Source organism: Mustela putorius, unplaced genomic scaffold, assembly GCF_011764305.1.
Source record: "Mustela putorius furo isolate JIRA1106 unplaced genomic scaffold, ASM1176430v1.1 tig00000743_pilon_pilon_pilon, whole genome shotgun sequence".
Classification (NCBI taxonomy): Eukaryota; Metazoa; Chordata; class Mammalia; order Carnivora; family Mustelidae; genus Mustela; species Mustela putorius.
In genome coordinates, this window is record NW_025421464.1 from 9,842,343 (window position 1) to 9,855,033 (window position 12,691).

Sequence of the window (12,691 nt, forward strand, 5' to 3'; positions counted from 1 at the left end):
TGCGCTCCCCTCCATGGCATAGGTCTTAAGCAGTGTTCCGGTGAGGAGATCCGGCCAATCCACCCCCACCAGTGAATCCTTAACGAGCCCCAACAGTGTGCCCAGAATAAACTGAGCACCTCGGAAAGATTGTGGACTGCTGTGTGCATAGGGGCCCAGGCAGCAAGAGACATCCAAGTGCCACTGAATTTGACTTTTGAAATTGTTTTTTTTTTTTTTTTTTAAATCCAGGATCAAGACCACAGACAATTTATTATGTGAGACACGGGGGTGAAGAATGACGAAGGAAAGTTATGGCCGTGAGTGACATGGAATTTAGATGAAAAGGCTCAAGTTTGCTGAAGAGTTTTAGATTTGGCTTTTGCTCTTGGAAACGTCAAAAATAATCATAAGAAGCACTTATGCCTTACAGAGCAAATAATCCACAGAGTGTCATTTTCATTTTGCAAACAGGGACACAATAGCAGTCAAAGATAAGCCTAAACACCCAGAGAGTTAACATACAGGTTCGGTAAGATATAACAAGGGATTCAGCATGCTGGTGGGTTTTTAAATCAAATCCATATTGAACCCTGTGACCTACGGGAGGTTCTAAGCGGAACCTGGGGAAAGCAGCTTTTCCATACAAAACAACGCCGACACCGACAAAGGGAAACCCAGGCTCTGCTGGATGTCTATAATACTCATTTGCAGTAAGGCTTTCAAGATACATGAATTTTTATAGCATTTGTATTTTAAGGATTTAGGGCAAATACATTTTTTTTTCTACTTGATAAAAAGAAAATTAGTACTTAAAAGGTTCAAAAATATATCGATTGAGTGATTTTTTTTTTTACATAAATAAATTATATTGATTTTTAGGATTTAACAGCTGAAAAAACCCTTTCTGCTTCCACTGGAGGCAAAACTGAACAAAATGTTAGTTAAATAGAGAGCAGCATTTCTAAGAAATCTGTTGTCAGCATTTAGACCATCTATGCTACAAAGATGTCATTAAATAGGATTTGCTCATTCGCTGGATTCTTTCTTCATACTCATGTGATCAGTTACAGAATTCCTTATTTTTATCTGATTCATAACGCTGGGACTCTACTGTCTGAAAATACATCTGATTTTTTTTTTTTCCCGGTCACAATTTAACAGACTTCTTTGAGATGCTCATTTTAACATTTACATAATTTATAATCCCAAATGTATAAAAGACAATGACAAAAGCATCATAAATAAATAATGCAAACTGAAATAGTTATGTCGAACTTTTGGACCTTCTGATAAATTAGCAAAACTGTAACAGAAAAAGTAAAAAATACAGTAAATTGTGACAACACAAAGTGAAACTGGTACCAGTAACACTTCCAACATTTCCAACGGTCCTGCACAGCCCTGTGCCCCCCTCCCCCCCCCGAGTCCTGACCCATGAGCTTATTTCAAGTCTCAGAGCGTGAACGGTCGATAAAAGAGTTAAGACCCTCAGGAAGGATGGAACACGAGTGGGGAGGGGCAGAGGTGGGGTGAGCGCCCCTTAGGCAGGTGCTTCCCGAGGGAGGAAGAAGGGAAAATGATGTTGATTTGCAACGGTCTCAGCTAACTTGATTTGGAATCTGGGTCCAACTGCAAAATGGAAACCGGAGAGAGGGAAAAAAAAACAAAAACAAAAACAGAAGAAACAAACGTTCACAGTCATTTTATAAAAGGTGGCACACACATGTTCTGACAACCTCAAACAATTTTGACGAAGGGACCTAACAAAGTGTAAAAAGTGTTGAGTGACGCTACTCTCCCAGGCTCCAGAAAGAGCCTTATTCTTGCTGAAGGGAAGCACAAGGTAAAAACCCGTGCGGGCCCCGGTAGCGGCCGGAGCGACTCTTGAGAACAAGGGGACCAGATGCCAGCCGCGTGCTTATGAGCCACGTGTGGCGCCCCCCTTGGAGGCGAGCCCTTCGCCAGCCCCCCGCGGCCGGCAAGAACCCTGGGGGTGTAAAGCTTTCTCATCCTGAGTGAGCCTCCGACCCGGGGGAGAGAGCACGCGTGCGCGTGCCGATGCCCGGTCAGCGTTTCTCTTTGCTACACGTGTCTGAGTACCATGAAGGGGATGTCCTGCTGCTACCAGTAAGGTTTGTTTTATAAAGAAATGAATATATGCATTTTCAACCGTTAGTTATATACTTCTGTCTACACTACTCATTTAGTCATCATGATAAAATAGGGAAATATTGGAACGAAAAAATATGCACCAGCATTTCCTGTTTCTGTGCTTTTCGGTTTCCCCATCACATGCTTCCCATTCAACACAGCTCAGGGAAAAGAGCAGCTCCTCGCGGTCTCCGTTCTTCGGCCCTCCATGGGGAGTCCCTAGACAGCTCTCTTTTGCCATTGTCCCTCCTCAAATTAGTGGGAAACTTGGAGGTGCGGGGGAGGGGGCGTGTCACCAAGTACTGTATCAGCTACGGCTGCTGGAATGAACGAGTGGGTAGCAGAACGAGAATTCTGTGCCTCCTACACTAGGTCGACAACACTCAGCTAATGAAGTGGCAAGACCCTGCGACTATTAACATCCGTGACCACAGTTCTCAGAAAATTAGGTAGATAGTCTTACTCATGGAAACACAGGTTCTTATGAAGGTGAAGTGAGGAAGTAACAAACCTTTATGGGATAAGAAACTTACAAGTCACAATCATTTCTTAAATGAAAAAGTTCTAATTGGTGTCACTGTTAGAGTCTTTGAGGCCCCCCTCCCTGGCCTGGGCTGCATGTTCTCTATCCGCGGGCCTGGGGGCCCTGGATTCGGGGCAGTTCTGGTCGCTGCCTGGCTCCTTTTCGGACCCGGCAGCGGGCTCTGGGTTGGGGTTCAGACTGTCTCCTTTTGTTTTCTTCTTCTTCCTCTTCTGGCTCTCCAGACCCAACACCTCAGAGTGTCTGGCCTGCTGCATCGCCGGCAGAGCCATGCCCATGCCAGGGGAGAGAAACATGGATGGGTAAATGAGTCCAGGAGACACTCCTGGGATGAGGAACGGGTTAAAAGCCACAGGACTACTGGTAGTTATTGCGGGTTCGGACTGATCAGAAAACGGACCAGGACCAGGCTTGTCTTCAGCCAATGTGTCTGTTTTTACATCATGGCTACTTGGCTTGTCCTCGACAGTCTTCTCGGGCGCTGCGGTCCCACTCTTCGTTGTGCTTGGCGGAGGCGCGGGAGCGGCGGAGGGGCAGGCGGCGGCCATGGGCGCGTTGAGGAGGCCCCCGACCCCGAGCATCGGGGGCACCGCGGCCATCCCCGGCAGCATCAGGGGCAGCATGCTCAGGGAGCTCTTGACCTCTTCGCCCGTGGGCATCGCGGCGAAGCCAGCCGGGAAGCCCACCAGGCCCGTGAGGGGGATGCCCGGCACGTTTCTCATGTTCTGGAGTCCTACCAGGTCCATCCCAGCTATGAGGCCATTCATGAACAGGGGCCCCATCCCCGCCGGAGCGTCCGCCACGATAGCCGGTGCCTTCAGGAGCTCGCTCCGAGGCCGCCTCCCCCTTCTGCGGGGGCCCGCATCTCGAAGAACAGGCTCAGCCAGGGTGTGATTGAACTTGTTTTCTGGGAGAAACCCCTGAAAAAGGACAAAGAAACACAGGATGCGCAAGGTTACCGGGTGGCACGTCACGGTCTGGGGACAAAGACCAGGGTTCTGCACCAGTCTGGCCTGTCCCTGCTGCACGACAGACCCAGGTGGGAGTCCCCCCCACCCCCCCTACTCCCGCCTGCCTGCCTTGCCAGCTCCTGCCTGCCTGCCTGAAGTCACTCTCTCCGAGGCCAAGAGCCACCAACTAGCACAAGCAGGCGGCATCTGCTCTGGAGAAGCCTGTCAGGGCTCTGGGAGCTGGAGCCCCGATAAGGACACCCAGGTCTTAGTTGAGACTTGCAGCTGGAGCGCTTGACCAAAGCGAGCATTCCTCTTCCTCGTGACACAGGAAGCTTTGTATGGGAAGCAACAGCAACAAAGCAGAGGAGGGGAGATAGAGCTTTGCAGCCGTCGGACCTGGACCTTGGTCCCAACTCCGTAACAAGCTGTGGGACTTGAGCCACAGAGGTTAGCCTCTCAGAGTTCTGGGGAGAAAGGTCCGCGACAGCTATCTGGCAGTTACTGAAAACCAAGTGTGCAAGACGTTATCTGGCCCACGGGAAGTGCTCACTGAAGGGATGCCAGTATCTGCGCGCACCCCACTCCCCCTGGGTCCCAAGCGCCTGCAGGACCACCGCTCAGACGCCGATCAGGAAGCCTACACAGGTGCCAGGACGAGGCACTCTTGCACATTGCTGGGGAAAGGCATCGCATCAAAGTGACGTTCTGGGTGGCCTCAAGGGAGACAATCTAGTTTTGCTCTGATCAGAGGACTAGGTTGTGCTCGTTTTCCTGCTGAGCGAAGACCCCCAGGGCCAAGTGCCTGCAGCCTGGACTGCGACTGCGCCACGGATGTGCAGCCACGCCGGCCCCCGAGTCACCAGCCCTGCTCATGGGACACCCCGCCGCTGCCTCTGTGGATGCCAGAGAGGCAGGGAGCCGCAGGGCCAGTGCGAGCCTGGCAGTGGGCTTGCTGCAGCCACACTCACTCCTTCCTCTGTGCCTGTGGCCCAGGAGCCCCAAGGGCAATGAGGCCGCACCAGTCCCCCTGGGGAGCCTGCTGTGCCAGGGCCCACTGCCCGCCTGCAGGGAGAGAGCGGAACTACTGCCGCAATTACCAAGCGTCTGACTCGAATCTGCTTCCAAAATAGCCTGAATAATCTCTGTATCCAGAGCAATCTTTTCCCCCAGGAAGCCCCACCCCTCCTCCCCACTGCGGACGGCACTGGGGGTGCCCGGGCACAGCTGCGGCTACCACGCAATCTGTCTTCTCCGTACAGAGGCGCGTAAAGACGCCCTTCCCTGTGGGCCCCTGAAGTCCTCTCTCCTCCTTGTCGTTCCTGTCACAAAGCTGGTATCATTCTACCACCTTCTCTTCGATCACAGCCACGGTGAGCCCCCAGATGTTCAGAGTGGCCCCGAGGGACCTGTAACCCTGGGTCTGTCCTGGGGATGCATGCTGCCATTGGGGCCGGAACGCGGAAGCAGGGACGGGGCCCTGCACAGAGGCAGCAGGTGGGAGTGAGGCTCCGGGCGCTGCTGAGGCTGGAGGAGCCCACGCTTCTCCAGAGCCACCTCGGCTGCCTTTGCAGGATTCTCAGCTGTGTCAATACCTTCCCTTCCTGCAGGGCTGGAGTGGGGAGTGGGGGTGGGGACGTGGCAAGACACGGCTGAGGGTCCAACTGTCTACTTGGAGGCTCGGACTCAGGGACCCAGATGCAGGTCAAACCAAGAGACGTGGGAAGGGCCCGAGAAACACTTTTATTAGGGCTGGAGTGCCAAAGGAGACAGGACAAGAAGGCCAGGAGCCCACAGATGCTTAAGGGCTGAGACTGGCAGCCAGGTGTGCGCACAGGCAGGAGGCCTCCTCACAGCCTGCCCGAGGACGCCCACTTGGACTTGATTCCAGGAGCTCTGGCGTCCCCGGTCAGCTCACTGCCTAACTGCTGAAGAAGTCAAATCCCTCGAAAATCCAACACCTCTCTGCTCAAAGGGGCAGCTGCGGAGACGGGGTTGGTGGATAACATGGGTTCAGGTTCTCCAGGAGCACACGTCGGGGGCAGCAGCTGGGGAGGCAGGCATGAGGCCCATGGCGTGGGCAGTGCGGGAGCCCGGCGACGGTGGCCGTCCCAGGGAGCTGGCAGGGAAAGGAAGAGCAGCAGGAGGAACGACAGCACCACTCACCACGCTGTGACCCCGAGTCAGGCAGATGCTAAGGGCTCTGTGCGCATTATCTCAATTAGCAATCCCACCAACCCTGCAGCACCAGCCCAATCATCACAGCCATTTCATAAAGAACTTAAAGATCTGTAGACATGTGAAAAACGTGTACTTGAATGTTCCCAAATCCCCAGGAATTATGTCATTTTTGAAATTCTACATCTGTCCTTCAAAGTCTTGAACAATATTCAAGAAAAACTGGATCGTGAGCAAAATGCTTTATGATGGTCGACTCTTAAGAAAACTCTTCTCAAAAAGCCTTGTTTAGGGGCGCCTGGGTGGCTTAGTGGGTTAAAGCCTCTGCCTTCAGCTCAGGTCATGATCCCAGGGTCCTGGGGTCTAGCCCCGCATCGGGCTCTCTGCTTAGCAGGGAGCCTGCCTTCTCCTCTCTCTCTGCCTGCCTCTCTGCCTACTTGTGATCTCTCTCGTCAAATAAATAAATAACATCTTAAAAAAAAAAAAAAAAAGCCTTGGTTTAGAATAGCAGAGGGAAATGAGATTGTTACGCTCTGCGCCCCTTCTTTCTCACAGAGTAAGAAAAACGGGACCTGCTTCCCCAGGGCACAGGGAGCCTGCTCTTCGTGGGGCAGCCGCTCACTCCGGCTCCGGGGACGATCACTTGCAGAGCCATTCCCGCCTGGTTCCTATTTCCGGAGACAGAAAGTAGGGCTTGATGGAACCAGGGCCAGACTAAAAGCAGGACTTCTGATGCACACCAGCTCAGCCGATGGCCCTGGCCAGGGGAACCGTAACAGGACCCCTGGGCATTTCCAAGAGCTCTTCCCTGAGGCCCGCCCACAGCCAAGAGCCAGGGAAAGGCGCCGGGGTGTGTCTTCTTCCTTCATGCCCACGGAGTTCCTTTGTAAGTCTCCAGCGGGGAGGGCGCGGACAGAAGTCCGAGGTTGGGAGGCAAACCCAGAGCTTGCCGTCACTCAGATGCTCTCTACCATACTCGGAGTTCAACCGGGCATCTAGGGCCAGACAGCTCATCCAGACCAGCCTGCATCCCGCAGGACTCTACGACGCTCCTCAGGTATCAGGACGTCCAGAAGCATCCCTCTGCTGCCCTTGTTGTGAGCCTCTGATGCAGAGAGAGTGCTGAGCCCTCTCGGAACTGGGACCCTGCCAAGGAGGCAAGCAGGAGTTGCCTTCTCCTGCTCGGATCGGATCGGAGGGGCAGCAGCAGAAAGGCCCCAGGGTGAAGAGAACAGCTCCTCATCTACAGCGACAGACACCAAGAGGGGTGCTGGCACAGGAAGTCGGATCTCACCACTTCCCGTGGGAGCGAGAGTCCCTCTAGCCGCCCAGCTGCTGCCCACCCCCTCAGCTGCCCCTCCCAGCCGCTCAGCGACCACACACAGCGGCCAAGCTGGGGTTTGGCAGCTCTCCCTCCTGGTAATTATACCCCGAGAGCAAACCTGCTTCCTCTTCCAGGGGAAGCCTGGGGAGAAGGCAAGGAGAGCAAGGAAAAGGAGAGTCAGATGTTAAGCAACACTGGAGGCACATGTGCTTTTCCAGATGGTACACGGGCATTCCAACTCAAGACATCTTCACCAACACCGGTAGCGTTTACTCCAAAGCCTATGGGTTACAGCTCTCGAGCTGAACTCCGGAGTAGAGGTGGAGCGGAGGTGGTGACCAAGACTTCCCTACTCTTCCCAGCAAGGCGAGGAGATTTAGCCCACAAACATTCACTGAGTGGAGGGAGGCCTGACAAGCAAAGAAGGAAGTACATGTGGGAATGAAGCTAAAATTCCGAAACACACAATAAAACAAAAACTGGCTCTAAAAGATATTTTTTTTGGGCGGGGAGGTTTGCCGTGTGAGGGGCTCAGTTGGTTGAGAGTTGGTTGTCGGCTTGGGTTATGATCCCGGAGCTCCTGGATGGAGCCCTGCGTCGGGCTCCCTGCTCAGCGGGGAGTCTGCTTCTCCCTCTGACTCTTCCCGCTCTCATGCTCTCTCTCTGTCTTGCTCACTCTCTCAAACACAAGAACAAAATGTAAAAAAAAAAAAAAAAAAAAAAGGACATTTTTGGGGACAACTTGTGGAAATCAGAACGTGGACTAAATATTATTAACATTCCCGTGTGTGGTAATGGTAATAGTTAGGTAGGAAAATATTAGGAGGCACAGGCTGAAGTGTTTAGGGGTGACGGGTTATCTCTGCAAGTTACTGTCCAATGACTCAACAAGAAACGAGCAGAAAACCCTACACACACATCTGTGAGACAAAGGTAACTTCCACCTACACGTGCACGTGCCCATACACCTCTCACGCGTGACCACCACGTACTGGCCGTCCTGGGAGCTGAATCCCACGTGCAGCCCATGGCGCTTGCCCAGCCGAGCCACAGCGCCCACAGCAGAAGGGGCTGAGGGAAGGGAGAGGCTTCCTGATCTGAATCTGTTTCCAGAAGCAGGGGGTTTCCGCGGGAAAGAACGAGCGCAGCACACCCGGGAGGGCTCCTGTCCCAGCAGGAGCTGAGGGAGACGGGCCCTCCTGGAGTCAGGCAGAGTGTCCAGCCTGCGCCATGCTGGCCCTTCCCCACTGGGGAGGCTGGGCAGCCCTGGGGACCAGGTGCACGAGGGCTTCCTCGCCTCACCTTCCTGCAGGACAAGGGCCTCTGAGGCAGGGACTTGTGTTTATTTCACGAAGGAGGAAAAATGCGTCTCTGGTAAAAGGCTGGCTTGCAAGAACAGCTTAGAAATGGGTTTTCTGGCAAGGCATCAGAGTCTGTAGGAGCGTGAACATTAATTTCCAGAGAACACGAAGGAAACTGTTAGACATGTAGAAAGAAATGGAAAAGCCAAGGAGGAAACCATGTGTTTTTTCTGATGTGTGTCTACAGCAAGAGCTAAGAGGCTACAACAAAGCAAGGACCAGAGTCTGTCCTGGATGACTTTCGCGTGATGCCGTGTGTGGAAACGCCCGGAGAGGGGGGGGCGGCCTACGGGCTGGAGAAAGGCCGCTGGGCTAAGGACTGCAGCTGCACCAGCGTGCACAGCACAGGTTGGTCTAAGCAAAGCGGTGCTAGAGACACCCTCAGACAAGAGAACAAGACAGGGGCCAAAGGGCACCTGCCCAATGTGATGAGTTTTCTAACAAGCAGCCAACCTTGGGACGGGGCCCCGGCCCCATTCCTGCAGCGGCTGCGGTCGGGGACGGAGGTGAGGGGGCGCAGTTCTGTCTGCAGAGCTGATGGAACAATCCAACAGGTGACAACATCAGTCACAGACTCCTTGAAAACATTAAGTTACAACTTTCTTTTGCAAAAGGAGGAAATGACTAGGGTGGGTGGTCTTCTGGAGCTGAAAGAAGAAATCACATCCAGGCCATCCCACTAGGAAGGGAATTCATTCCCAGGGAGAGCTGCAGCTGGCGGAGCCTCGAGGAGAAGGCGTTCGGGGAAGCCTGTGCGTCTGGGGGGACAACCCGAGAAGAGCAGATGCCCGTGATGCTCTTCCGACGCTCCGTTTTGCCGAGGTTGAAAGCACAGTTACGGATCATTTGCCCAAACCTGACGCATTTTCAGGTTGGAATGTTATTACTGCCCCCTAGAGGTTATGACTTTTCTATTCCAAATCGGTCCTCCTCTGTGGGCTATAATTAACTCAGATGCGTTAGACTACAACTATTTCACAGATGTCTTTTGAAGTCTCTTCCAGGCTCAGGATTCTATATGAGGAAAAGGGCAGTGCTTGGAGTCGGCTGCTTTTCATTGCCAGTGGGGATGGACTAGGAGGAAATGTTTTAAATGGAAATTTCCAATAATGACATTTGTTAACACTAGAAAGAGATTCCTGATAGGCGTTAAGGTCTATTTCCCTGAACGCTCTACACTGTACTGGGACGGGGGGTGCCGGATATCAAATTTTGGGAATAGTTTTACCAATTTAAACCAAAAGGTTTGGTGGTAAAGGTTGAAAACAAATGACCACGGGAAGCCCTACTGCTGCTCAAGAGGCCCCGATACCACTTATCACGACTTATCAGCTTCCTGTGCCGGCCTCTTGTCCTCTGAGAAGACGGCCCCTGGCTCCCTACTTCTCAGCTGGAGCTTTTCCCGAGTCTGCAAGGCTTGGCTTCACTGGGACACATCCCTCTTCCTTACCCGTAGTCCTGGCTCCTTGGGGACAGCAGGAACCCTCTCTTCCCCACTCAGGGAGTTGATGTCTAATTTTCCAGGTTCCTTACAGCGTGGCCTCCTCTGCTTTGGTTTGTCTGAAAAATTCTAGGAGGCAAATGGAAACCAACATTACAAACCATCCTGTCACAGATTCTTCTGATGAGGGTCGTGTTTTTCAGCTGGTTTTGCTCTTCTCTCATTAATGGACCTCTGTACAGGACCCCGTCAGGTTAGGCTGACAAAGGAAAGAGCTAATGGGCCCTCACCCAGGCTTTCTTTGAAACAATGGCGTTCCTGCATGGAACTGGAGAACAGGCTGTGTGGGCCTCTTGGGTCAGACTAGAGCCGACCCAGTGCTCTCTCTGTGTACTGCTTACTCCCCGGCCTTCTCCTCCTCCTCATTTCCAGATTCTCTCTCCACGGCTACCTATCTGGCGGGCTTTGTCTCTTTGGAGGGTGTGTGTCTGTGAATGCGTTCTCCTCCTCCTCGTGAGCTCTCCACCATCCACATCTTATTAGTCGGATGTACCCAGGACAAAATGGCGATGGGACAGGCGAGCACGTGAGAAAAGAACACCAAGAAGAGACACCAGCGCTCAGGAGCCCGCTCCTACAGACTTCCAATCTGGAGGATCTCGGGCAAAGGCAGTTCGGAGGACTTGAAGGAAGAGTGGCAAAGTTGTGACTCAAACAAAGAACGCACACCTCCCACCCCCTAAGGTGGTGATGTGTTAACTCAGAAAGAACACAGAGAAACACATTCCTGCACTGGCAGTGTTTTATCAACCTAAAGATTTCTCCGTGCACTTAGATCTTGCATGGTGATTCTAGGGGAAGGGGGTGCTGAGCTTAGGCAACTCCTGTCCTTGTAAGATGCTGCGCAACGACCTGGCACAGCATTCTGATGTGGGCTGTGATTTCTGTTACTAGAAAACTTCATCAAAATGTAAACTGAGAAACAAAACCCCAACTTGAAAATGATGTTCTCAGTTGATACAGAGATCTCTGTCCAACTTCCTGGTCTCCCCGAGCACGCTCCTTATCAAACGCGGCAGCACATCAGCAGGAAGGAAACGGCAGGGTCAGAGCAGTGACAGCACTTACTGCTCCAAAGCTGGGAACCTCTAAGGAGTAGTCCGCCTGCTGCCTCAGCCAGTCCAGCAGACTCTTGCTGGGAATGGCTTTCTCGGCCTGGATGCCGGCTGCTGGGGCTGGCTCGGGGGCCGAAGCGGCAGGCACCGGCCCTTCAGGGTGTGAGGTGCTCGGCTGGGCCTGCCCTGGGTCTTCGTGGACTTCCTGGACAAAGGAGAAACAAGTATGTGAATGACAGAATGAAAACTGGTTTCTGAAAGGAAAATGCACCTTGTGTCTTCCCACCCTTTTCCCTGAGTATTACTGTGCTGGTGCTTCGGCAAGAATCCTCCGCAACACTGACCCACACGTGGGCCGCTGCACACGCTGGCCTTCCCTCTCATGCTCCTCACCTTCCCGTCTGCTCGGGTTGTGCTACCGCCTCTGCCACCGTCAGGGACAGTCCAAGGCCACCCTACTTCCCGCACGCTGCCTCCCACCCCCGACCCCCAGCACCGCTCACAGATTTTCTAATACCAGGAAATGCCACACTGCAATTCACTTACCGGTTTCTCCCTCTATAGGCGGAATGCCTGTCTCACTCATCTCTGCATTCCCAGTGCCCGTAATAGGTCTACAAAGTACCATGTGGCACTCAAGAAATGTCTGCATGATACATTTAAAAAATACTCTGATCACGACAGAAGAAACTATGGCTTTGCACTTCTAAAAAATGAGACAACTGTCTTAAAAGCTTGCAGGATTGGGCAGGGAAAGAACCTGTCACCTCAGCCTCCCAAATTATATAGAAAGTCTAGAAGACAAAACTTTAAAATACACCAAACAAAAGAGCTTAATAATAAAGCTCACAGGCACTAGTAAACAATGTCTTTGGCTTGGTTCCCTGACCTGCCACCTTACTGGATAATCTTGGGCAAGTTATTCAATCCTTGTTAGCATCAGTTGCTTCATCTATAAAATGGGAGTAATAACAACATCTTCACAGAGTTGTGAAGATCAAATAGGACAGTTACACGAACACCTGAACCCAGTGCCTGGCACAGAGCAAACACTCAATGAATACTGGTTATTATTATTCCTTTTAAAATAAGAAAACATGAAATGTGATTTCTGCTTTGGAGCCTGAAATTCAATAAATGGGAAAAACCAAAAAACAAAGGGAAGTCAGTTGTCTTTGACACATTAGGCAAAGTCTGAGGCAACCTCTCTTGGCCAGGCATACAGCTTCGAGCCTTATCTGTTGTTTACAATGATCTCCTCTAGGTTTAGGCTGTCTTGGCATGACGCTGGTGAACCCTCACAGCAGCTCTCTGGGGGAGATGCGACTGGCCCACTTCACAGAGGAGCAAGTGAGGTTCCGCGGTGTGCCCCACGGAACCCAGCAGGTCAAGTAGAAAAGCCAGGATCAACACAGAGAGCAGAGTCGGGATCCTGACCCCTGTTCCCCCCGCAAAGCCCAGCTCCTGGAAAACCCGCTAACCCAGAGCACCACTGGCACAAACTCAGCCCCGCTGTTCTGCTTCACTCAGTCACCAGCATCTCTTCTGAAACACGGGGCCGGGTGTCTGGGCTGTGTGTGTTTGAAACGGCAAGACCCCTGGCTCATATCTTCAGGTTGCATGCAGGTGAAGGGTCTGTAATGGGTTA

The 12,691-nt window shown here is 52.4% G+C and overlaps 1 protein-coding gene across 9 annotated transcripts in view; it reads right to left on the reverse strand.

Annotated features, from left to right (window-relative positions):
* Positions 1–233: 233 nt before the first annotated feature.
* The window catches only part of CHD6 (chromodomain helicase DNA binding protein 6), a 192,294-nt gene continuing 179,836 nt past the window's right edge, over positions 234–12,691 (reverse strand). For 6 of the 9 annotated variants that reach the window (XM_045084209.1, XM_045084206.1, XM_045084207.1 and 3 more), the window contains 3 exons: positions 11,057–11,248; positions 9,938–10,057; positions 234–3,594 (listed from right to left, as the gene is read on the reverse strand). In XM_045084209.1, coding sequence (XP_044940144.1) covers positions 2,698–3,594; positions 9,938–10,057; positions 11,057–11,248 — 1,209 coding nt within the window. In that variant the 3' untranslated portion in view covers positions 234–2,697. The other 3 variants (XM_045084210.1, XM_045084211.1, XM_045084212.1) reach the window with 3 other exon arrangements.